General features: G+C 53.8%; 1 protein-coding gene across 1 annotated transcript; it reads right to left on the reverse strand.

Annotated features, from left to right (window-relative positions):
• TFF1 (trefoil factor 1) lies at positions 7,352 to 11,306 on the reverse strand. The gene is made up of 3 exons (XM_003358973.3): positions 11,141 to 11,306; positions 8,020 to 8,175; positions 7,352 to 7,545 (listed from the first exon to the last, which is right to left on the reverse strand). The coding sequence occupies exons 1-3, from the start codon at positions 11,214 to 11,216 to the stop codon at positions 7,529 to 7,531; spliced, it is 249 nt and encodes an 82-aa protein (XP_003359021.1). The 5' UTR covers positions 11,217 to 11,306; the 3' UTR covers positions 7,352 to 7,528.

Consider the following 24,191-nt stretch of genomic DNA (forward strand, 5'->3'; position numbering starts at 1 on the left):
TGTGGAGGGTATGGAAGGTGTCTCTTTCTGGAGCAGAGGGCAGGCAGGCTCACTGGCCCTTAAAAAATCGGGGCCCCTAGGTGGTCAGGGTTCCTGTCCTGGAGTCCAACCCACCATGTGTACCAGCATCCATCTGTGCTCACCTGTGCCACTCCTGGAGGACCGGGGACAGAGCGAACTGCCACAGACTGTGCAGCCACGCGATGAATGAGAAAGTCTTTATCTCTGAACCGGGAGTCTCCTATCTTCTGCCAGTACCAAGCGCTCGCAAGTACGGTAAACTCTCAGCCCTTCCACGCTCTCGACACCCATGAACCAGATCAGATTAAATACAGAAAATCCCATCAACGTTGGCCTACCTTTTCGAGTCACTCAACCTGTAAGTATGTGAGGTTCTTGCTAATTCAATCTATTTGCTACCGCAAAATGCACAGCTCAGGGCTATAGTAAGAACTGAAAAGAACAATTCAGAAAGACCTTTAGGAGGCATTGTGCCTCAGCGGGTGAGGGACCTGACTTGTCTCTATGAGAACATGGGTTCAATCCCCAGCCTTGCTCAGTAGGCTAAGGATCTGGAGTTGCCGAAAGTGACAGCCTACGTCACAGATGCAGCTCAGATCCAGTGTTGTGGTGGCCGTGTCGAAGGCTGAGGCTTCTGCTCTGATGTGACTCCTGGCCTGGGAACGTCCCTATGCCACAGGTGTGGCCATCAAAAGCAACAACAACAACAACAAAAGAAATACCTTAAAAACCATACAATTGATCTTTCTGTAACGAACCATAAGGTGTCTGCTCTGACTTTTTTTTTTTTTTTTTTTTTTGGCTTTTTTGCTATTTCTTGGGCCGCTCCCTCAGCATATGGAGATTCCCAGGCTAGGGGTCAAATCGGAGCTGTAGCCACCGGCCTACGCCAGAGCCACAGCAACAGGGATCCGAGCCACATCTGCAACCTACACCACAGCTCACGGCAATGCTGGATCCTTAACCCACTGAGCAAGGGCAGGGATCGAACCTGCAACCTCATGGTTCCTAGTCGGATTCGTTAACCACTGCGCCACGACGGGAACTCCTGCTCTGACTTTTAAATGGATGAATGTTTCCTAACAGCCACTTAGCTGGTCTTTCCCATCAGGCTCACGGGCCCTGAATATGTCCACAAACCCCCTGCCCCACTCGTAAAGGAAGGCCGGGGAGTTTTCTTAAGCTAACAATACCCTTCCCACCGACCCCACAACTAGGATCTGAAGCAGCAGCTTGGCTTCTAGAATTGGTTCCTGGTCTGGTCCTTAGTTCAACATGTTCTGAACAGAAGCCTGTTGTCGCACGCGAAATTATCAAGCAGCACCGATAACCTCCGAGGACCCGGCAGCCGCAGGGCGGGAAGGCTCACGCAGCGAGTCAAGGAGCTGGAGCCACGGAGTCTTGGGAATCAACGGCCAACCCGTGGTGACAAACGAGGGATGGAGGGGCAGGTCTGCACTTCGCACGGGATGCACGTGGGTGGAAGGACCTGGGGCCTGGGTCGCGGGATGGCCCCATGCCTGTCCCTCTCGCGGCCTTTCCATCGATGCCCGGGGACAAGGACCAGAACTGAGTTTGAGGCAGGGGCCGTGTCACTGCAGACACAGGCTTTATTGGGAGACTCAGGGCAAGCGCTGCTGACCCTGCAGCCCACAGTGACCCACAGAGCGGCCAGGCTAAATGTCCATGTTTCTGAGACGACATGAGGGGCCTGTCCTGGGGTCGGAGGTCACCAGTGGGGGCCTGACGAGGAATGAGGGTGGGCTTCCGATGGGCTGGGCCTCCCGTTCTGTCCCCTCTGCACTCACATTCCGCTTGCTCCATCCTCTCGACCACACCCTACAGGTGACCAGCTCCCGCCCTGTCTGCTGTTAACACCCTACGTGCATGTCGCCTGCGTCTCCGTTCCTGAGTCTGCGCACGTCTGGACCTGACACCGTCTCCCTCCCACGTATTCCTCTTGTGTCCTTAGCACCCAGAGCAGGTTGGACTAGTCTCCACTGCCCTTTGGGAATCTGCATTTATCAGCGATCTTCGACTGCAGGTGAGAGACACCAACGCTTCTGGACGGGGTTGTCTCTCCTCAAATTCGTATGTTGACGTCCTAATCCCCGGACCTCATAGTGTGGCTTCATTTGGAGAGCCGTTCTCCGAAAGATAATTAAGTTAAAGTGAAGCCATTAGGGTGAGACTTGCTCCAATAAGACCAGCTTCCTGAATAGAAGAGGCGGTTGAGGAGTTCCTGCTGTGGCTCAGCAGGTTAAGAACCTGACCCTGAGTTCATGAGGATATGCTGGATCCCTGGTTTCAGTCAGTGGGTTAAAGATCCCGAATTGCCTCAAGCTGCAGCACAGGTGGCAGATGCAGCTCGGATCCGGTGTTGCTGTGGCTGTGGTGCAGGCCTGCAGCTGTAGCTCTGATTTAACCCCTAGCCTGGCACTTCCCTGTGCTCCAGGGATGTCTGTATAATGGGGAAAAAAGAAGCGGTGAGACACAGACACACACACACACACACACACACACACACACAGACTGACCATGTGTGTGAGGACACGGGATAGTGGCCCCGGGAGAAGCCAGCTCTGCCCACCCCTGGACGTTGGACTTCTAGCCTCCAGAACTACGAGAAAATGAATGTCCCTATAGCGTTTTGCTCTGGCAGCCGAGCTGACCAGGACACCGACTCCAGTGGATGGAGGAAGGCGGAGAGGATTACACGGCCTCAGGGGCCATTGGCATGGGGGGGCACAGCAAGTTTCGGGGTCGGGGCTCACCCCTCCCCGGCCCCTCTTGCACACCTGCTGTCCTGGTCCTGTCCCTCAGGCCGTGTAGAGAGCTGTGCTCCCTCCTGGCTCCTCGGCCACGCAGTCATTTCTCACTCTGCATCCACCAGAAGACCCCTGACTGGCCCCACAAACGTGACTCCTCCCAGGAGAGACTTCCGGAACTTCCATCTGAAGCTCTCCAAGGACCTGGAAAATTCTAGAAAGTTCCCCAGGTTGGTGATTTCCAGGCTGGGTGGAAGGGGCAGCTGGCAGGTGACAGGGGCAGCCTGTTGAATGGCCAGATTAGCCTTGTAGCTTCATGTGTGTGAAAACCTAGGTGTAAAATCTGTGAGGTGGTTTTCCCTCTTCTGGCAGAAACCCAGCGGTGTGGAGGCTTAAGAGAGTTTGCGCCCTGGAGCCTCCCTCTGCCTGGTTTGCAAGGTTGGGGGAGGGAGGGGCGTGGGCCCTTTAAGAGGGGTGTGTGTGTGTGTGTGTGTATGTGCGCGCACGCATGTGACAAGGCCCCCAGACTGTTAACACTCCTCGTGACTTATCGGCAAAGCTGCTCTAAGGCACTTTATCATCGTCACAGCTTGCCTTTCTCCCACCACCTGCTGGATGCGACAAGGCCCTGCGCCACCTACGAGAAGGCGTCCATTGCTGCTTAAGACCTGCCGTGGCTTCTGTCCCCTCTCCCTCCCCCCTCCACCCATGGATTCCTGCCTCGGGAGAGGCGAGGGGCGGGCGGTGGTCCAGGTTCCCAGGAAGCCCAGTTTCCCTCCCCAAGAGGAATCACAGACCAGGCACCCTCGCGGGCCATGGGCGGGGGTGGGGGTGCCTGATGGGGCGGGGGTGGGGCGGTGCGACGGGGCCAGAGTGCGTGATGGGCAGAGGCCGCAGGTGCTAGTCTGCACGCCTCCTGCGGCCTGTGGGGGTTTCTTTACATTCCCAGGCAGCGGGAAGGAGACATTCGACTCTCCCTGGTGCTGGTGAGCCCGAAAGGCCTGGCATCCAGGTGGTGGCGCCACAAGATGGCCCGTCTGCGTAGGTGGCCCTCAGAGGAGTGGACAAGCCCTGGTGGGCGGCAGATCGAGGATTTCCCCTGCGTGACATGGTGGGAACGGAGGAGCCGCTGCCTCTGTGGGCAGGAATCCAGGGAAACGGGAGGAAAACAGGGAGCCCAGCTGGCCTCCTGTCACCTGGCTTCCGTCCCACAGTCTGAGGCGGGTGCCGGGAGGAGGGCGCGTCGCTGCTGGAGACCCCGGTCACAGGACTGCTCAGGGTCATCCCGGCTGTGCACCGCGGCACCCCAGAAAGCGGTGTAACCCGCGTGGCTCTGCTCCGCCAAAGGGAGAGGACTCGGTGCAGCTCCCCAGGAGACTGGGTCTACCTCTCAGGGCCAGAGGGCGCCTGTGACATGGGAAGTGGCAGCCTGGGCGTCCCCTCGCGTCCAGGCTCCTTTCCTGGCTTTCTGTGGATCGCATCCGTGAAATTGCTAGTGAGCCTCCCTTGCAGGGATGTCTGTGCTGCTCGGATCTGTGTGTCTGCTCCCCTGGGCCAGGTATTAGGCATTCTCAGTGCCAGTTTTCCTCACTTGCAAAGTGAGGATGAAGATAAAGGTGAGATTCATTTGTAATGGGGTTTGTTTTGAAAATGTAAAGAGATGCCTTTTAATTCTCGCCCCCCCCTTGCCCCTGCTCCCTCTGGATGCTGAACCCAGGTTCCTCCTGGGAGCCTGCAAGTGGCTCAGTGAGAGGTTGCTAGCACACCAGGTGTGCAGGGAAAGACTGCCCCAAATGCTGTAGTGATGAAGGATCCAGTCTGGAGGATTCACCCTAAAGAGGTTTACCTTGGGTGAGCGTTTGCCTCTGCCTGTGGGAGCTGGGATGTAGGCCCACTGCTCTGAGGTACAGCGAAGATACAGGCCTTGGTGATGTGTGGTCAAGGAACAGAAAAGTCAACTAGCAGTGGTTTAACCAATGAGGGCATTGGGGTTTACTTAACATGAGGTCTAGAGGTGGGTGGTGCTGGATTCAGGGATGTCAAGGCTCTCGTTCTTTGGCTTTTCCTCATTATCACAGAATGGCTGCTGGAAGCACCACATCACACCCCCACACCACCATCTAAAGGCAAGCTGAAGGGACCATTCAGGACAGCTAGAGGGAGCTCTTCTCTTACCGAGGAGTAAAGCCTTTCCCCAGAGCCTTTAGGTAGAGTCCTCCTTCTGCCTCCTGGGCCAAAAATGAGTCCCACCTCGAACTGAAGGAGAGGTTGGGAAAGTGTGTGCTTTCTCCATTCTTTCTAGAGTGAAAGCCAGGTCAGAATGAAGGGAAGGAGTGGTTTTGGGCACTAGGAAGCAGGCCTGCCATGGGATGTCATGGGGCCAAGCCAGACCCCTGGCACTGGGGAAAGTGGGGAGAAGTCATGGGGCCAGCTGGACCCCCAACTCAAACAGAGATCCTCAGACAGGCCAGCAAAACCCAGAGGACGTGATGTAGACCCGAGGACTCCCTGGTGCCACACACCTGGGGTCCCCCTCCACCCACCCAGCCCTAAAGAGGGGCCGGAAAGTGGGGGAGGGGGGAGGGAGACTGGTGATTTATCCCCCCGACTCTGTCACCTATAGAAGCTGAGTAAATTATGATCACACACTGCATTTCAAAAGGGACTGGACTAAGCAAAGTTAATCTTTCCTCTCAAGAGCAGGCAAAGGTTGAGAAAGATCAGATACGCTAGGGGATTTAAAAAAAAAAAAAAAAAAAAGCCAAAGTTTCCCTATCTGTTCTCAAATGAAAGAAAGCCACCGCGATTGGCACAGCACACACATGACACGTGTACTATTGCACACGTGTGCCAGAGTCCCCACCCTGGTGTTTCCACGTGTGCAACGTCTCTCCTGACCTTCTCCCCACCCCTCCCCACCCCCCACCCCAGGGCCTCTGGACTTGCTCGCCTTGGGGTTGGGGGGTGATGGATCTGCTGGCAAATTTGGAAAAGCTGGTCCCAAAAGGGCAGTGCCTCCCTTCTTCCTCCTGGGGACCAGCTGGCCGTGGAGGGCAGGAGTGCCATGCAGCTCCTGGGACCCCACGGACGACCCTGTGGGTGGTGTCCAGGGCAAGGGGACCTGGGAGGAGGCACCAGGGGCTGGCTTTGCTGGCAGGGTCCTGGAGGCTGCTCAGCCCAGCACTGGCCTCCCGGAGGTGGGGCGTCTGCACAGGTGCAGGCAGGTCCAGTTGGCTCCCCTCTGTCTTGTCTGTGCCAGTATCTAGGGGGCGCTGTGGCTCAGCATCTTTCCCTTTTGTTCTATTTTCCGGTTCCCGCCCAAGGGTGGGGGGACAGGCAGGTGGGGGTGGCATTGCCCAAGGTACCAACTCATGCCATCCTCCACAATTTTTTAATTTTTCTTTTTTTAACTTATTTACTTTAAAATTTTTATTTATTTTATGTTTAATTTTTTCAATTCTAATTTTATCTTTTTAATTTAAAAAATTTGTTTTTCTTTTAAGGGCCGCACCCTCAGCATATGGAGGTTCCTGGGCCAGGGGTCTAATCGGAGCTGCAGCTCCCACCTACGCCACAGCCACAGCAGTGCCGGTTCCAAGCCACATTTGCGACCTACACTGCAGCTCATGGCAACGCCGGATCCTTAACCCTCTGAGCGAGGCCAGGGATCGAACCTGCAACCTCAAGGATGTTAGTCAGGTTCTTATCCTGCAGAATCATGACAGGAACTCACATTTTTTATATCACTAATCTTTCAGACATTTTGCTCTGGGTTTTCTCTCCTAAGCCAGTTTCCTTCTGGGGAAAGGGAAGAGATTGCAGGGCAGTTCTTCTCCCCTGGCGGTTGAGCCTCCCCAATCAATAGTTAGTGTGCGTGTAGAGTTGGGTGCCTGTTTTCACGATTAGACAAAGGGGTAGCTTTGAGTTGCTTCCCTGAGACTCTGCCAGCCAAGGGCCTTGTGCGTTGTTGCCAATGGCTAGAATCTACCGAGTCAGCCTAGCCTTGTTAGACGTTGCTCTCCTCTGGTCTCAGGCCGAGTTAATGCGTAGCCCACGACAAGAAACCAGAGATACAAGCCCCACACTATTACCTTAAGAATGGATAGGCAGGAGTTCCCATTGTGGCTCAGTGAGTTAAAAATCCAAGTAGCAATCCATGAGGATGTGGGTTCGATCCTTGGCCTCACTCAGCAGGTTAAGGATTCAACCTTGCCGCAAGCTACAGTGTAAGTCACAGATGTGACTCGGATCCTGCGTTGCTGTGGCTGTGGTGTAGGCTGGCAGCTGCAGCTCTGATTTGACCCCTAGCCAGGGAATCTCCATATGCCGCAGGTGTGGCCCTAAAAAGTCAAAAAAAAAAAAAAAAGAAAGAAAAAGAAAGAAAAAAAAGGATGGACAGACAATGAGATCCTGCTGTACAGCACAGGGAAGTATGTCCAGTCACTTGTGATGGAACGTGGTGAAAGATAATACGAGAAGGAGAGAGTGTACAGGTGTATGCCTGGGTCACATGTAAATCAACTATAATAAAAATTAAAAAGAAAAGAGATACAAGCACAGAGTAACATTCATCTCTTTATTTTCAGGCTAATCTTGAGTGTGGGAATCAAAGCAGTCCATCCAGACAGCGAGTTCAGGCTCCGAGGACCTGAGACGTCCGGCCGGAGATGGCGCTGGGCTCCGGGCGCTCTGGGCAGAGACTCTTCCCTCTCCTGAGGCGATGCCCACCGGAGAAGCATCTAAAGGAGGCACTCCTCTGTGGGCGGGAGTCGGGGAGAAGAGGTGTGGTCGCGAGGATTAGTAGTTTCTTTCACTCATAAATAATTGACAGAGAATTTGCTTAAAAGCGTTGCTGGGAAAAGTCTTTGGAAAACCGGGACCGTCTTTATATTTTAATCGTCACTCCCTTTACCCCACCCCCAGCAAACCATGAAGCCATGAATTACCAGGATAATTCTTCACAGGTCCGTGGTTAGAGATGTGGAGAACAGCCAGGAAAATTGGGGCTCCACGCCTAAGGGGTCTCACGGCCCTGTCTGCCCACCCCCAGCCCTCGATTCAGACTGATGGAGGCAAAACCACAGCTTCCCAGTCACCCCGCGGCCACGACTCTGGGTCAGAACACAGCTGGCCATGCGGATTAGGGCCCCGCGGTCCGGCGGGTGGAGGGGGGGGGATTTTCTCTCACTAATCCTACATCCTCAGACCCACGGTGGTGTCATGGCCTTACCGTTGTCTGTGGGGTCATCAACGGCCACAGGATTGAAGCACCACGGGACTCCAGTGACTTTGGTGTCAAAGCAGCAGCCTTTTTTTTCACACTGCTCGGCTGTGATCCCGGAGAAACCACAGTTCACTCTGGCATGGGGCTCCACCTGACACGTGTCTGAAAGTGTACCGGCCAAGAGGCGAAGGTGAGTCATGGACCGGATCCCTCCGTTTCCACCACGCTCCAGGCCGCCCTCCGTCTCCAATGAAATCAGCAACCAAAGGCGCGGCCAACGTAGACCCAGGGCTCCGCGGACAAGGGGGATCCCTGACCTCGTTTCCTGAGGCGAAAACCCTTGAACGCTGCGGAAATGCGAGGGGGCCCGGAGTTTGTAGCCTCTGCACCCACCCGGGTCATTTTCTCGTTTGCTCATTCATTTCAACAACCAGGGAACTTTATCCACCCAAACAATTCCTGTCTGTTGAGTGCCACCGTGTGTGCCGGAAACAGGAGCTAGGGGGTCTTGTATCCCCTCGGGGATCAAGTTCACGCCAGGCCCTGTGCTGGGCGACGGCGACCCAGGAGTTAAACATGGAGGAATTATCCTGCTGCGTAGCACCGGGAACTCTGTCTAGTCACTTGTGATGGAGCAGGATCATGTGAGAAAATAGAACGTGTACATGCATGTGTAACTGGACCCAGGAGAAAAAAAAATTGTATTGGGGAAATAACAATTAAGTAAATAAATAAATAGTAGAGGAATTATTGTCAAGGAGGCTGATGGAGGAGGAAGCCGAGTAAATGTATGAAAAAGCGCAGTGCAACCAGCCGAAGGCAAGCCCAGGAGTGACGACAAGCTGAACAAAGCCAGGAGGGCTTCCTGTAGGAGGAGGTTGACCAGGTGAGAATGAGACAGTGGGCGTTGCAAGCAGAGGGAGCAGCGTGTTCAAAGGTGATGAGAGCAAGGTGTGTTTAGGGAGGCGCATGTCCGAGTCCAGGTGAGACGGGAAGTCGGGGTGGGGTGGGGGTGGGGGGCCAGGCGGACGACCGGGGTGGGCGATTTCGGCCCAAAGCAAAGGGAGCCACTCAGTAGCTTTGACCAGGGGAGTGATGATGTAATTGACCCAAAGCAGAGAGCACGCGGTGGGGACAGGCCGCTAGCAGCTCCCTTGTGACCCCGATGCAAGATCTGCAGGGGACAGAGTGGAGGGCTCGGAGAAGGTGTATTTCTCAGACCTGGTGGTGGACGGGTTGAGGCAGGTACAGGAGCCCAGACCCCTTTCCCTGTTGGGGGGGCATGTAGGGTCAGGGGGTCTACTCTGCACACAGGCTTGCAGGTGCACCTGAATGAACACCAGCAGCCGGGCTCCAGAGAGGCCCAGGTGTGCCCACCTCCACCCACTCCCGGACCAGAGTCTGCCCCGGGGTGAGGGGGCCGAGCAGCGAGGCCTTGGGCGTGATGAGAGTAAAGAGGCAAGGAGGGAAGGGGCCAGAATCCAAGAGGGAGGGGGCCAGAGAGGGGCGGACAGAGAGCCAGTGCAGACGGGGTCACAGGCTGGCTTTGACCAGGAGCATCACAGGTCAGAAAAAGACAGTTGGTGTGTCCAAAGACTGGTAGATGCAGGGCCTGCTCTGGACTGAGTGGGCAGGATGCCCACATTCCAGGTCTAGTGAGACCAGCTCAGTGGCCTGGCGCTGAGCCCATCAAGGAGCTGCTCTCTGGGTTCCGTGGCTTTGCAGAAAAGTGTGGATCCATCTCACTGGAGGGGCAGGCTTTTCGGGGACGTCAGTCCCCCCGGGTGTGGCCTCCCCACGGCAGCGCGAGGGTCATCACCCAGCCCCTGGGCAGGGCAGTGCTGACCGGGAGCTGGTGTGCAGAGCATGGCCCGCAGTTCTGGTGTCCTCCTCCTCCCGGCAGCTGTTGATGCAGCCGCCCAGGGAGGGGCTGCTTGGCGGGGGGACCTGCCCACTGGCATCCTAAAGGGAATCTGGACATTTCCAAGGGTTGTGCCCCCAAAGGGCATCCGTCTGGCCCATCATTTTCTGCTGCATGACGGACTAAACAGAAATGCTTTCCACCCAGGGCAATGCTTGCAATTGGATGGAATTCTCCAGTTTTCTGTTGTCACGGCATCACCGACCCTGAGAGGCCCATGGCAGAGGGTTGAGCCTTGGGCCTCAGGGCAGAGGCTGGTGGTGGCAGGCAGCTGGCATGGTGAGTGGACCAGAGCCAGGCTCTACAGCTTCCAGGGGCTGGATAGTACAGGGGGCAGAGCTGGGGACGGGGGTGGAAGGGAAGGTGAAGCCAGGCACACGCCACCCTTCTTCATCCCCCCAGCAGGCCCTACCTACTTTCAGGTCCAAGCCCACTCCGTCCTCCCTGCCTTAGGCTGTGGGGCCTCCCCCCTCCCCCGCCCCACTCGCCTGGACCTCCCTCCGGAGTCACGGTGTTCCAGGCAGGTGCCCACCCCCTCACCTCCCTTCGCCCCTCCCTGAGAATCCTCATTTTGAAACTTTGTAAAATCCTGCCCCCAACGTGCATCTACTAATAATAAATAACATTCATTTAGCGCTCTGCAGCTTTTCCAAACACATCACACAATTTTGCTGACAACCCGAGTCATCCCAGCAAATAAAGGCTTTGAGACAGAAGCGAGTTCAAAGGAAGCGGTACTGCCCTCCCACCTTGATGCCCTCATTTGGTGCCGCCCACAGACTAGTGTGGCTGGAACCTGCACCAGGATGGTTTGGGCTCCACTGAGCAGGGGGCCCGGGAGACCCCACGGAACCCGCCAGGGCAGTTCCCGGGGCACGTCCATCCTCAGAATAGGCTCGTGGACGTCTGCGTGCACTTTGAGGGTTCCAGCCCCTGGAGGAGAGTTTGGCTTGGACATTCGGAAGAGCTGCTTTTAGTCCCGACGTCCGAGATGGCTCTTTGCAATGCGATGCTTGAGGAGCAGCAGAATATTCTAGACCCGCTCCCAGAGGGCTTGGCGGCCCCTTCCCCCTGCTGCCATCCTCCGCCGGCTTTGCTTCCCCACATCCCTCCAGGGCCCAGAACAGCACCTGGCACCGCACAGCACTTGGCTCGAAACTACGTATGGTGAAAGTGGGGACCACAGAGCAGGAAGGGGTGTCTTACCGCCCTCGCCCCGCGCCGGGCTGCTGAGGGCCAGCGCCAAGACCAGGACCAGGACACCGATCACCTTGGGCTCCATGGCGGCTGTGACCTTCCTCTTCTGTCCAAAGGAGACCCCGGGTCAAGGATGAGACTGCGTCCTGGCCCGGATCTTATACCACAGGCTCTGTTTGCTCTTTGAAGAGGGTCAGATAGCGTTTGCCTAGGGAGGGTCCCCCAGCCCTTCATTCCAAGTAATCGCCACTGATTAGAGGGTGTTTCCTAAACGCGGCCAAGCCAACCGCTGCGTTTGCTGATAGAGAAAAATGCCACATTGAGTGGTCATCTCCGCACCTGACTTGCAGAAAGTCCCTCCCTTATCCTGTGGGAGTCTCTGCGGTCAGGACCCGACCCAGCCCCGGAGGGTGTCGGAGACCCTCCCGCTAAGTCAACACGGCAGAGACTGGGAAGTGATTCACAGCAGAGATGCTGCGCCAGCGCGGTGTGCAAACAGTGGCGCATGGGCCATTCTCGGGGCCCCGTGGCAATTTGGGAAAGGGGACAGAGCAGGTGAGGGTCCTTGGCCCAGCCTGGTCCTTTCCAGGCGGCCTTGCAGCCCTTCTCAACGATTTTAAGAATCCGCATCTGGCTGGAAACGTGAGTGAGAAACATCGGAGCTGCGCCCCCCCCCCCCGGGGGGGGTCTTGGCCTTCAAAAGTATTCTCTCCCTGCATTTATCTTATTTGACTTTTCCACAGCAAAGCCGTACGTGTGCAAAACGCTTAGGCCCTTCACCGGGGAACCTGCCCCCCCATCCGGAGGGGCCCCCTTCCCCTTGACATTGACACTGAAAACTCCCAAGTGTTCAGCATCCTGCTCCAAGGAACGACGGGATCATTCTTATTTTCTAAAATATTTTTTTAAATAAATTTTCTCTTTTTTCTGCTTTTCTTTTTCCTGTCACAGCGGAGTCCTTTCCAGAGTGAGGTCGTGTGTACGAGAGCTGAGGTGACACTGATGAAGTGGCTGGGCTCTCTTCGTGGGGACCCCCACGTGTGTGTGTGGGGGGCTCACTCTCTCAGATCCTCCCAGGGAGGCCTCACTGACTCGGTCCCTAAAGTGTCACCTCCAATCCCCACCTCCCAGGTCCATCCGCTGCTCTGGTCCTTCCTGTCCCGTCACTCTCGCCACCTTCTGAGGCACCCAGGGATGTGCTCAGCTCCATGCTTATTATTTGCTGACCCCCCCCCCCATGACTCAGGGGGCTTTGTCCACTTTGTGTGTCCATGTGGTCCCAGCACATGGGACAGTGCCTCATTCACTAAATATCTGTTGAAGAATGAAGGAAAGCCTGAGCGCGTGGATGAATGAGCAAGGAAGGAATGAGCGAGGGAGGGAATGAGCAAATGATGAATGAGGGAGGGAATGAATGAATGAACAATGACTGAGTGAGTGAGTGAGTGGGTGGGTGAGTGAGTGAGTGGGTGGGTGGGTGAGTGAGTGGGTGGGTGAGTGAGTGGGTGGGTGAGTGAGTGGGTGGGTGGGTGAGTGAGGGAGTGGGTGGGTGAGTGGGTGGGTGAGTGAGTGGGTGGGTGAGTGAGTGGGTGAGTGGGTGGGTGAGGGAGTGGGTGGGTGAGTGGGTGGGTGAGTGAGTGGGTGGGTGAGTGAGTGGGTGAGTGGGTGGGTGAGTGAGTGGGTGGGTGAGTGAGTGGGTGGGTGAGTGAGTGGGTGGGTGAGTGGAGTGGGTGGGTGAGTGAGTGGGTGGGTGGGTGAGTGAGTGGGTGGGTGAGTGAGGGAATGGGTGGGTGAGTGAGTGAGGGAGTGGGTGGGTGAGTGAGTGGGTGGGTGAGTGAGTGGGTGGGTGGGTGGGTGGGTGAGTGGTGGGTGGGTGGGTGGGTGGGTGAGTGAGTGGGTGGGTGGGTGGGTGAGTGAGTGGGTGGGTGGGTGAGTGGGTGGGTGGGTGAGTGGTTGGGTGAGTGAGTGGGTGGGTGAGTGAGTGGGTGGGTGGGTGAGTGAGTGGGTGGGTGAGTGAGGGAATGGGTGGGTGAGTGAGTGAGTGAATGAATGAACAAACCATGAATGAGTGAGCAAATGAATGAATGAGGGAGGGAGGCAATGAATGAATGAACTAATGAATGAGCAAACAGATGAACAAATGGAAGAATAAGTGAGGGAATGAATGAACAAACAAATGAATGAATGAGCAAATGAACAAACGGATGCATGAGTGAGCAATTTCACAAATGAGCGAATGAATGAGTGAATGAACAAAGGAATGAGTGAGCGAATGAACGAAAGAATGAAAGAGTGAGGGAGGGAATGAGTGAGTGAGGGGGGTGCATGAATGGGTGAATGAACAGGTGAATGGGTGAAGGGGTGAATGAACGGGTGAATGGGTGAAGGGGTGAATGAACGGGTGAATGGGTGAAGGGGTGAATGAACGGGTGAATGAGTGAATGAACGGGTGAATGAGTGAATGAACGGGTGAATGAGTGAATGAACGGGTGAATGAACCAACAAATGAATGAGCAAACAGACAGGAGGAGTGTTTTCTCTTCGCGGAGAGGTCCGGCTCGGAGGATAGTGAGTCTGGCCACAGAGAGAGCCTCACTGTTGCTGGGCGACGTGGTCGGGACGCCCCCGCAGCCGGCCTGAGAGGGCGTCCCAATCAGGACCGGGGCCTCGCGTTCTTAGACTCATCTGGAGCCCAGCCCCCTCGCTCCAGGGGGGTCCTGGGCCAGGGTCTCCAGCAGAGGCACGACGTCCAGGACCGGGGGAGGGGCCGGGGGTGCAGAGACCCTCATAGGGGGCGGGTGGAGTTTGCCAGAGGCAGGATGGCGCTTGGGACCTGGGTGTGCTCAAAACCGTGAAAACCCACCACTCCAACGTCTCTGGTCTAATTTCGCTCAGAAACAGAAGTACAAACGGCACACCAGTTTGGAGAAAGAGGGAGGGATGTTTGTGAAGTTGAAGCTGCAGAGGTGGAGTCCAGCAGGTGTGCTGGTCCTAAGCCTGGTGTCCACCTCGGCGAAATCCTCATGATGATCCGTGCAGCAGTGTTTGCAGCAGCTTTCAGTGGAACGGAGGAAGGCGGGAGGGAGGCGCTTAAGGTATGATATCGTTTACGGTACGGATTTCCAAAATACGTCAAACAATGCAAGACGTTGCCGAACTGCGTCCGACGAGATAAAAGTCTAACAACGCACAAGGAGGCGCACCGGCTTCCCCATAATGAGTGCGCCTGGGAAGGGCGAGCGAGAAGTGGGCTCAGGAGGGGTATGAAGGGGCTCGTACAGACCTGTGGTACGAAAGAAAATCTGGAGGAAATACGGTTCAAAGGTTAGCATCTTTTTTTCTCCTTTTTAGGGCTGCGCCTTCCAGTGTATGGAAGTTCCCAGGCCAGGGGTTGAATGGGAGATGTAGCCATTGGCCTACACCACAACCACAGCAATGTCAGATTCGAGCTGCGTCTGCAACCTACACCACAGCTCATGGCGACCCCGGATCCTTAACCCCCTGAGCGAGGCCAGGGATCAAACCCACATCCTTATGGATACTGGCCAGGTTCATAACCTGCTGAGCCATGACAGGAACTCCCTAAAAGGGGAGCATCTTTGGGGTTCAGGAGGGACACGAATTCGTGGTTGTTACCTCATTCTCTGTATGTGTCTGACTTTGCCCTCCCGTGTGGGTGGTGTGGTTGGTGGGGCCGTGTCTCTTCCCAGACCGCCTCTCAGACTTGCAGTGGTGATGACAGGACTCCTGTTGGACACACTATCACAAGATCACACAATCACAGGACACCTTTTTTTTTAAAACGACTTTCAAATGATTTGGCACAGAAGAAAATGCAAACCAAGAGAGGGGGATGAGGAATAAAGTGTGAGGCGGGCACCTGTGGTGGGGAGTAGGGAGCATCTCCTTTCTGTGGGTAACAGCCACCCGATTTAGGTGGGGGGTCAGCTGGCTTGAAGTCAAGCCTGCATTCTAGAAAGTTCCCAGGTACTTTGCAGGCACATTGGGTGTGGGAATCCCAGCGATGAAGCAGGGTGGGGTCCTGGGCTCAGGGTAGCTTCCACGTTGGGTGCACCTCTGGTGTGCACCCTCCTGGGCCACCCTGAGGTCCGACACCTCTCACCTCCACCCTCAGAGGCCCTCCTAGTCTCCTACCGGTGTCACCTGCTATTCTTTGGATGCTTCCGTCCCTCGGGCATTTGGAAACGCCTTGGAGAGGGGCCACCAGCATCCTTCACAAGTGCTGTGCCTCCTAGAACCTGCGTAGCTCAGGCTGGCTGGGGACACCACACCCTCAGCAAGGATGGAGGCCAGGTTCCCTTGAGGAAGAGCCTGACCGCCAGGCCACGGATGCAAGTGGCGAGGCTGCCTCCAAGACGCCCCCAGAACAAGCTGAGCCATTCACTAGTCCTCTTCTGCTGGGGTTGAACTGTGTCCCCCAAAAGATGTGGAGTTTCCGCTGTGGCACAGTGGGTTAAGAATCTGACTGCAGCAGCTCGGGTGGCTGTGGAGACAGGGTTTGATCCCCTGCCCCATGCAGTGGGTTCAAGGATCCAGCGTTGCCACAGCTGCGGCTCAGATTCAATTCCTGGCCTGGGAACTTCCATATCCTGTGGATGCAGCCATTAAAAAAAAGAAGAAGAAGAAAGAAGAAGGAAAAAAGAATGTTGCAGCCCTCACCCACACCTTATTTGAATGTGGCCATCTTTGGAAATAGGGTCTCTGCAAATGATCAAGGTGAGATGAGGTCATTAGCGGTCAAAGCATGGGATCTAATCCAATACGCCGTGTCCTTGTCAGGTGAGTGTTTGGACACAGACAGGCACAGAGGGACGATGACGTGAAGACACAGAGAGGACACTATCTCTTGCCAAAGGAAGCCCTGGGGCCGCCGGCAGCTGGGAGAGAGGCGTGTGTGACAGCTTCGCCCTCAGAAGGGACCGACCCTGGTGAGGCCTTGATCTTGAACTGCAGGCCTGGGAGGCCCCAGGTTTCTGCTGTAAACCCCGTTCGTGGTACTTTCTGACAGCAGCCCTCGAAACTGATGCAACAAGGGTGATTATGACGGAGAGGAAAGTATCTTTCTTTTCTTTTTTTTTTTTTTTTCCATTTTATGGCTGCGCCAGCCACACATGGACGTCCCCAGGCCAGGGATCACAGCCGCGACATCACCGGAGCCTTTAACTCACTGCCCTGGGCAGGGGACCGAACTCTCACCTTTGCAACGACCCAAGCCGCTGCCGTCAGTTTCTTAACCCACGGTGCCATGACAGGAACTCCTAGACTTTCTGAAGCTCATTAAATATTAGCTCGGAAAATCATTCAACATCAGCTCTGTACTGACACATGAGACCGCTAATGACCTCATCTCACCTTGACCATCGGCAAAGACCCTATTTCCAAACCCCACATGGTTCAGCACAAGAAGGGGCCTGTGGATTTCAGGTGCTGGTTGGACTCTTGGTCCACACCCGTCCTCTTCCAGGTCCAGGGAGATGATACACGCATCCCTCGGGAATCTCCCAGGACCCAGAACAGGTGCATTTGGTGGCTTTGCCGCGTTTAGAGATGGACAGTCAGGTGGAAGTCCCTCTCACCAAGACAGGGACGCACCCCCACGACCACAGTCCAGGAAGGAATTGCAGAAATCGACACCACTATCAAAGACGTGAAAGGTTCAGGTGCGGCCCTTCCGCACACCCTGTGAGCTCTCGTCGTTGGCCAGTGCTCAGGCCGGCTGAGTTACCGAGGAACCATGGAGCACGGGTTCCCTGTCAAGAGTCGGGTAGTCAATACTTTAGCCTCCGGGGGCCACGATGGGTCTCTGTCCCATGTTCTTCTTGGTCTTACGTTCACGACCCTTAAAACGTGTAGAGCCATTCTTGGTTGACTGGTTGTGCAGAGACAGACCACAGGCAAGACAGGGCCCACAGACGGCCATGGGTCCAGCCCTGCCTCTAGAGCATCATTCGTTTAACCAAGTGGTGAGGACAATGTCTGCGGAGGTTCTCGATGTCGTGTTCCTAGAACAAATGCCCTAGCACCTGATGGGCAGCTACTGGGCTAGAAAATGTTTGGTTCCCCCATTCCTTCAGAAAAGCTAATCAGGAGTTCCCATGGAGGCTCAGCGGGTCAAGAACCTATAGTGTCACCAATGATGTCTGTGTGGGTTCAATCCCCAGCCTCACTTAGTGGGTTAAGGATCCAGGGTTGCCATAAGCTGTGGTGTAGGTCGCAGAGGCAGCTCAGACCTGGCGTTGCTGTGGCTGTGGTGTAGGCCGGCAGCTATAGCTCTGATTGGACCTCTAGCCTGGGACCCTCCATATGCCAAAAAAAAAGCAAAAGGAAAGAAAAGCTAATTGGAAGTATTTTGCCTTTGTATGGTGGGGCGGCAATTTCTCTCTTCTTTGGAAACTTGGGTGATGTCCAGTCCCTGCTCTCTGACGTGACACATCCAGAGAGACGCTGCACATTGTGCTAAACACCTGCTGGCCCGTCACCTTGATGACAGGAGGCTAGGTTGACTGGATTTGGAAAACAGGAAGTCGGATGCCCAGGTTGAACACACCTGTGTCAGAGACTGGACCTGGAAAACGTGGGGGGCTGGCCTGTGAGGGCGCTGGTTAGGAGGCCTGGGGTCGTGGAAATACCCCCTTGAAAGGGAAAGGGGCCTTTCTGCTGCTTGTACCACTCCGCCCAAGAAACACTCTCGGGGTTTGGGGGGCGTATTTACTCTGCATTCGGCCGTGTGGCTGTGGCTCTTTGACCAGACTCCCAGTGAGTCTGCGGTTTTGAGCGAAGTTCAGAATCCTGGATGGCTGTGCAGCTGTCGGTCCTGGCTGCAGCGCAAGCTGCTCTGCCCTGGGCCTGGAAGCTTCCGCAGCTTGGGGAACATGTTCACGGCAGCATAAATAGTGCGTGGCTCCTTTGGAACGTCCCCATGAGAGACACAGCACAGATCTGGGCTCATCCTCTGCTGCCATGCGTCAAGTGACCCCAAGACTTACGGTTTTAAAATAGGGAGTTCCCTGGTGGCCTAGCGGTTAGGGGTCCTGTGTTGTCACTGCTGTGGTATGGGTTTGATCCATATGAGCAATATTGTGTGACATTTGTCTTTCTCTAACTTACTCCACTTAGTATGATAGCTGCATCCATGTTGCTACGAATGGCGTCATTTCATTCCTTTGTGTGGCTAACATTCCATTGTGTGAATATAATATAAATATACAACATCTTCTTTATCCACTCCTCTCTCGATGGATAGTTAGGTGGCTTCCATGTCTTGGCTGTTGTGGATAGTGCTACTGTGAACATAGGGGTGTGGGTATCTTTTTGTTGTGAGCCACACGGGAAGCCCCAGGGGTGCCTTACCTTTCTGAATTATCGTTCTGTCTGGATATAGGCCCAGGAGTGGGATTGCCGGATCATATGGCAACACTATTTTTAGTTTTTTAAGGGAACTCTTTGCTGTTTTCCATAGTGGGAATTGGAATGTAATTCCCATCACTGGGGAGGAGGGTTCTCCCTGGAGTAGCTTTTCTGAAGACTAAATATTGCAAGAAACTGGGCTTGCCCTCCTCACGGCCATGGCCTGAGCGGCTGTTGCTAAGAGAGGCTGGCTTCCGCTTGGAAACACGCCCTTGGTTCCTCCTGCCTGGCCATGGACACTGTCCTTGCGGCCGCCTGACCTCTTCATGCCCCTGAGCCATTTGCAGAGGAGGAGTATTGATTAGAGGTTTGGTCATAATTACTGAGGGGACAGCCACCGCCGCACCACGGGGACAGAAGGACGATGCTTGCAGCCCAAGGGGTCTCTGGGATTCTGTTAGTGCTTTCTCACTCAGCCGTCCTGGTCGATGGAAAACTGAGGCCACCAGTAAATATAAACCTAAGTAAGGACTCATGTCCTATAGGGTCAAGACTGAGGTCACCCTAGCAGGTAAATAACCACATCCAGCAAGAGGGATCACAGATGACAAGGGGCCATGAAGTGGGAAGGGAGCTGGGACAACCCACCTTGACCTCTTGACCAACAACCAATGCAGTCCTGTAGGCGCCATATGGAATGCACGTTAAGGATAAGGACAGTAAATCCATAACGAATTTCTGCAAGGTTTAGGGGTTTCTAAGTCTGTCACGATTGCATGACGGTAGGAAATGATCAAATGATGTGAGAGAAGTCATCCGAATGTATGTAGCACACGTGGGCGGAGAGCAAATGGGACTACGTTAAATAGCTCAAACTTTGGATATAGAAAATTTAATCGTAAAAAGTTTATGGGATAAGATGACGGACAAGAGTTTAAAACCTTTAAGATGGAAAGATTTCACACAGGAGCTCCCCCTGTGGTAGAGTGGGTTAAGAACCCGACGGCAGCATCGGGGGTCCCCATGAAGGTGTGGGTTCGATCTCCAGCCCAGAGCAGCGGATTAAGGATCTGGCGTTGCCACGGCTGTGGCATAGGTCCCCACTGAGGCTCAGATTCAATCCCTGACCCAGGAACGTCCATAAGCCTCAGGTGGCCATAAAAAAAAAAAGATCTCACACATAATGATTGTTCATATCTTGAAACTCCCACAGATAAAGAAGCAAAGGACACGAATACAAAATTCTTCAAAGAAAATATGCAAGGGCCTAAAAGTTACAGGAAAGATGAGAAAAATGATTAGTAATTAAAGAAATCATTTAAAACATCAATAACAACATTCAAATCAATCAAATTGTCAATTTTTTTTTTTGCTTTTTTTTTTTTTTTTCTGAGGGCTGTACCTGTGGCATAAAGTTCCTGCACTAGGGGTCAAATCAGAACTGCAGCTGCTGGCCTACACCACAGCCACAGCAACCTACACCACAGCTCATGGCAATGCTGGAACCCCAACCCATTGAGAGAAGCCAGGGATCAAACCCGCATCCTCATGGATACTAGTTGGATTCATTTCTGCGGTGCCACAGTGGGAACTCTTAGGGTTTTTTTTCAATCAGAATATTCTATGCTGCTGAATGAAGTTCAGGCCGAATGGACACCTCCACCCATGGTGTCACCTTTGTGGGAATCAACATGGCATTTTGCACCAAGAATCTTCAAAAAAGCACATTCTCTGATGCAGTAAATCTACTTTGGGGGCTGCTCTAAAGAAAGGATTCGAAGCTCAGAAAAAAATAATTTTTTCCCCCAAGAAAAATCATTTTGCATAAAGATGTTCATCAAAGGAAATCTTAGCAATAGCGAAAAATTATCAACAACCCAAATTACCAATAATAGAGAAAGCACTGACACATGCTGGTCACAGCTACGTGGTGATATACGGCGAAGCTGTATTTCTATGGAACTGGTAACCACGTGGAGAATTTTCATCCTGCAGTGTGAAATCAGAAAGAATAAGATCACAGAGCTTTACACACAACTCAGGAGACAAATGGAGAAAAAAGAAGATACCCCGTGGGCGTCATGGTGAAAGATGTTTTATCCCTCCCCTTGGGTTCTGCTTTCCTGGACATTGCGATGTTTTCAGAGTGAGTGTACTTAACTTTTAAAATGGAAAAATACTATACTGAAAAAATAAAGTGTAAAGAGGAGCTCCCATCGTGGCTTAGTGGTTAACGAATCCGCCTAGGAACCATGAGGTTGCGGGTTCGATCCCTGGCCTTGCTCAGTGGGTTAGGGATCCGGCATGGCTGTGAGCTGTGGTGTAGGTTGCAGACACGGCTCAGATCCCCAAGTTGCTGTGGCTGTGGCTGTTGCTGTGGCCGGTGGCTACAGCTCTGATTGGACCCCTAGCCTGGGAACCTCCATATGCCGCCGGAGCAGCCCAAGAAATGGCAAAAAGACCAAAAAAAAAAAAGTGTAATGATTTTGCTCCCCAGAAAGAAAGAGGAGCGGTCCCTGCCTCCCCCGCATCATGGGTGAGTCAGGGAGTCCAGCAGGTGTTTGATGGAGGTGGTTCCCACTGGCCACGCCCCTGGCCACGCCCCCAGACACACCGGCCACACCTCCTTGCCCCAGGACCTGCTTGATCACACCTTCCCTAAACCTTCCCTAAAGTTAAACACAAGTCTGGGGGTGGTGTGAGCAGCCTGCTATCTCTTAGATTTCAGCAGCCCCGCTGAGCAAAGCTGGCCATTCCTGCCCCCTGAGTCCTGGTCCCACCCAGCAAACCCCAGGGACTGCGGCCTGGGTGCAGGCTGGTCCAGGCCTCTCCATACCCCTGAATGCTGAGTGGCCCAGTGAGAGGTCTCACCACCCTTCTAGTTTAGAGAGGCTGTGCCAAGGCCCAGCATCCCTTCCAGTGACCAAGGCTCCAAGTCCCAACCGGAGCCTCCCAGGAATTTGAAACTAGAAGTAAGGGACAGGAAGCCTGATACCTAAGGCCTTCCCTCCCAACCTCCCCTCCCAGCCTCCCCTCCTAGCCTCCCCTCCCAGCCTCCCTCCCAGCCTTCCCTCCCAACCCTCCTAGCCTCCCCTCCCAGCCTCCCACCCTCAGCCCAGCTCCCAGCAGGTGAGTCTGGGGTTCCTCTGCTGACCTCCAGCCCCTCCAGGGAGCCTGGCAGGCACTGTCTGTCCCCACGTAATCTGCACCTCAGTCCTCATGTGAGCCCTGGGCCGCTGACCGTGTCCCACCCTCCCTCCCTCACGCCCTGGCTGGAGTCCTGCCTCCTCAGGCCTCAGAGCCGGACCTCTCCAGCCCAAAGACTGAGGCTCCACCGTGCTCCGTCCTGCACCCCCACAGCCCCCAGACGGCGCCCTCTGAGATGGCCCTTCGGTCGATTTCAACCGCGTCTACCCCGGACAGGCGTGTGTGGGTCCACGTTCATGTCAAGCAGGAGGGCTGTCCTGTGGCCGGGACTGGGGCGGACAGCCTCCCTCCAGCTGGGACAAGGACCAGAAGAGCGCCTCGTAAAGCCCACAAGACAGCTTTCCAAGGATGGTGGTTCCTGGGCCCCCGCTGCTCCAAGGCTGCTTCTGCGATTCTGATTCTGGTTCCTAAGCCCCGGAACTTAAGCCCCACGGTTTAGGGCTCCGTCACGGTAACCAAGAGGGGGGGTTTCCTTTACTGGACAAAGGCTCTGGATGTGGTCATCTCTCAAAAGCCTCACTAAACTTTATTTCTACTTTATTCCTCTCTTTTTTCATGTCTTGACTTTTTCCGGCTGGAGTTGTGGCAGATCTGAGTGCAGGTCCCCTGGTTGGATTGTGATGTGTCAGGGATCACGATTCTTGAGCCAAGTCCTATCTCGTGGGCTGTGTCCTTATCTGGTCCTCGGGTCCCTGCTGTGACGTGAAGCCCTGCCAGAAGGTGTGGTACTGGGTGGAGGGTGGGGCCGCCCTTGTGTTAGCTGTTCGAGTTCCAGCTTTTGTTCCTGATGGAGACAAAACCAAAAGTGTTTATACCATTTTTGTCATTCAAGGGGCTACTGGAGGAGTTTCTGTCGTGACTCAGTGGTTAAGGAATCCACTAGGAACCATAAGGTTTCAGGTTCGATCCCTGGCCTCGCTCAGTGGGTTAAGGATCTGGCGTTGCCATGAGCCGCAAGTGTAGGTCGCAGACGTGGCTCGGATCCCACGTTGCTGTGGCTGTGGCTTTGGCTGTGGCTTTGGCTGGAGGCTACAGCTCCACTTAGACCCCTAGCCTGGGAACCCCCATGGCCCTAGAAAAGACAAAAAATAAATAAATAAATAAATAAATAAATAAAAAGAAGAAGAAAAACCATTGTATCACCTTTGGTGTGTTGTCAGACTGTGTCAGCTGAGATGGAAAAAATATTTGACAAAATCCAACAGCCTTTCATGACAGAAACCTTCAGCGATTTAGAAATAGTGGGGTGTTACCTCAGCTTGGGAAACAGCGCCTGGTCAACACCTATAGCTGACGTCAAACTTAAAAATGACCAAATGATTTTTTTCCCCTCAGACTGGGAGCAAGGCAAGGCTGTTAGCTCTCACCACAAATATTTTACATAATCCTAGCAGTTCTAGCCATTGAAATAAGGGAAGAAAATGAAATAAAAGGAACACAGAGGAGAAGGGAAATACTACAACTTTTTGCAGATGGCATGATTACCTCTGTATCAAAATCCCAAGGAAACTAGAAGCAAAACTCCAGACTCTTAGAAACAACAAGAGAGATCAGTGAAGGCACAGAAGATCAGTAAGAAAAATCTACCTTGTATCCCTACAAACTATCGGCAAACGTGCACAAACTGAAATTAAAAACACAGTACCAGGTGTTTCCCTTGTGGTGCAATGGAAACGAGTCTGACTGGTATCCACGAGGATATGGGTTCGATCCTTGGCCTCACTTGGTGGGTCAAGGATCCGGTGTTGCTTTGAGCTGTGGTGTAGGTCGCAGATGTGGCTCTGATTTGACTCCTAGCCTGGGAACCTCCATATGCCGTGGGTGCGGCCCTAAAAAGCAAAAACAAACAAACAAACACAATACCATGTAGATAAACACATGAAAAATGGAATAGGTACCACCTAACAACACATGCTGAGGAGCCGTATGCTGGAAAAGACAACATTCTGATAAAAGAAATCAGAAAAAAATCATAGAAAGACATGTGAGAAGATTCAGTGTAGTAAGGAGGTCAATTCTCCCCAAATTAATCTGTAAGTTCATGCAACTCCTATCGAAATCCTGGCAAAGATTTTTGCAGATACAGAGAAGCTTACTTTAAAATTTATGTGAAAAGGCAGAAGCCCTTGAAAAGCAAAAACAGTCTTGAAAAACAATAAAGTAAGAGAAATCACTCTAGCCAATAAGAAGACTTATATCTACGGCCATCATCAAGAGAGGGAGGGACCCACAAACCGAACAGAGGGCTCAGAAATAGACCCAAACACATAGGTCCAACTGATTTTTGTCAAAGGACTAAAAGCAATTCAATAGAGAAAAGACAGCCTTGCCAACAAATGGTGCTAGATCCAATGAATGTCCATGGGTGTGGGGAGGCGGCGTGAACTCCAAGCTAAACCTCACTTCTTCCACCAAAAATTTACTCAAGATACAGCATAGAATTCAACGTAAAACATGAAACTGGGGAGTTCCCGCTGCGGCACAG

The sequence above is a fragment of the Sus scrofa genome, chromosome 13 (genome assembly GCF_000003025.6).
Source record: "Sus scrofa isolate TJ Tabasco breed Duroc chromosome 13, Sscrofa11.1, whole genome shotgun sequence".
In the NCBI taxonomy this organism is placed as follows: Eukaryota; Metazoa; Chordata; class Mammalia; order Artiodactyla; family Suidae; genus Sus; species Sus scrofa.

Excerpts from the sequence above, each read along its gene's own strand:
- TFF1 (XM_003358973.3), bottom strand. The coding sequence starts at position 11,216 with ATGGAGCCCAAGGTGATCGGTGTCCTGGTCCTGGTCTTGGCGCTGGCC. Across the intron at positions 8,176-11,140 it reads CCCGGCGCGGGGCGAGGGCG|ACACGTGTCAGGTGGAGCCC; the intron begins GTAAGACACCCC and ends GTACACTTTCAG.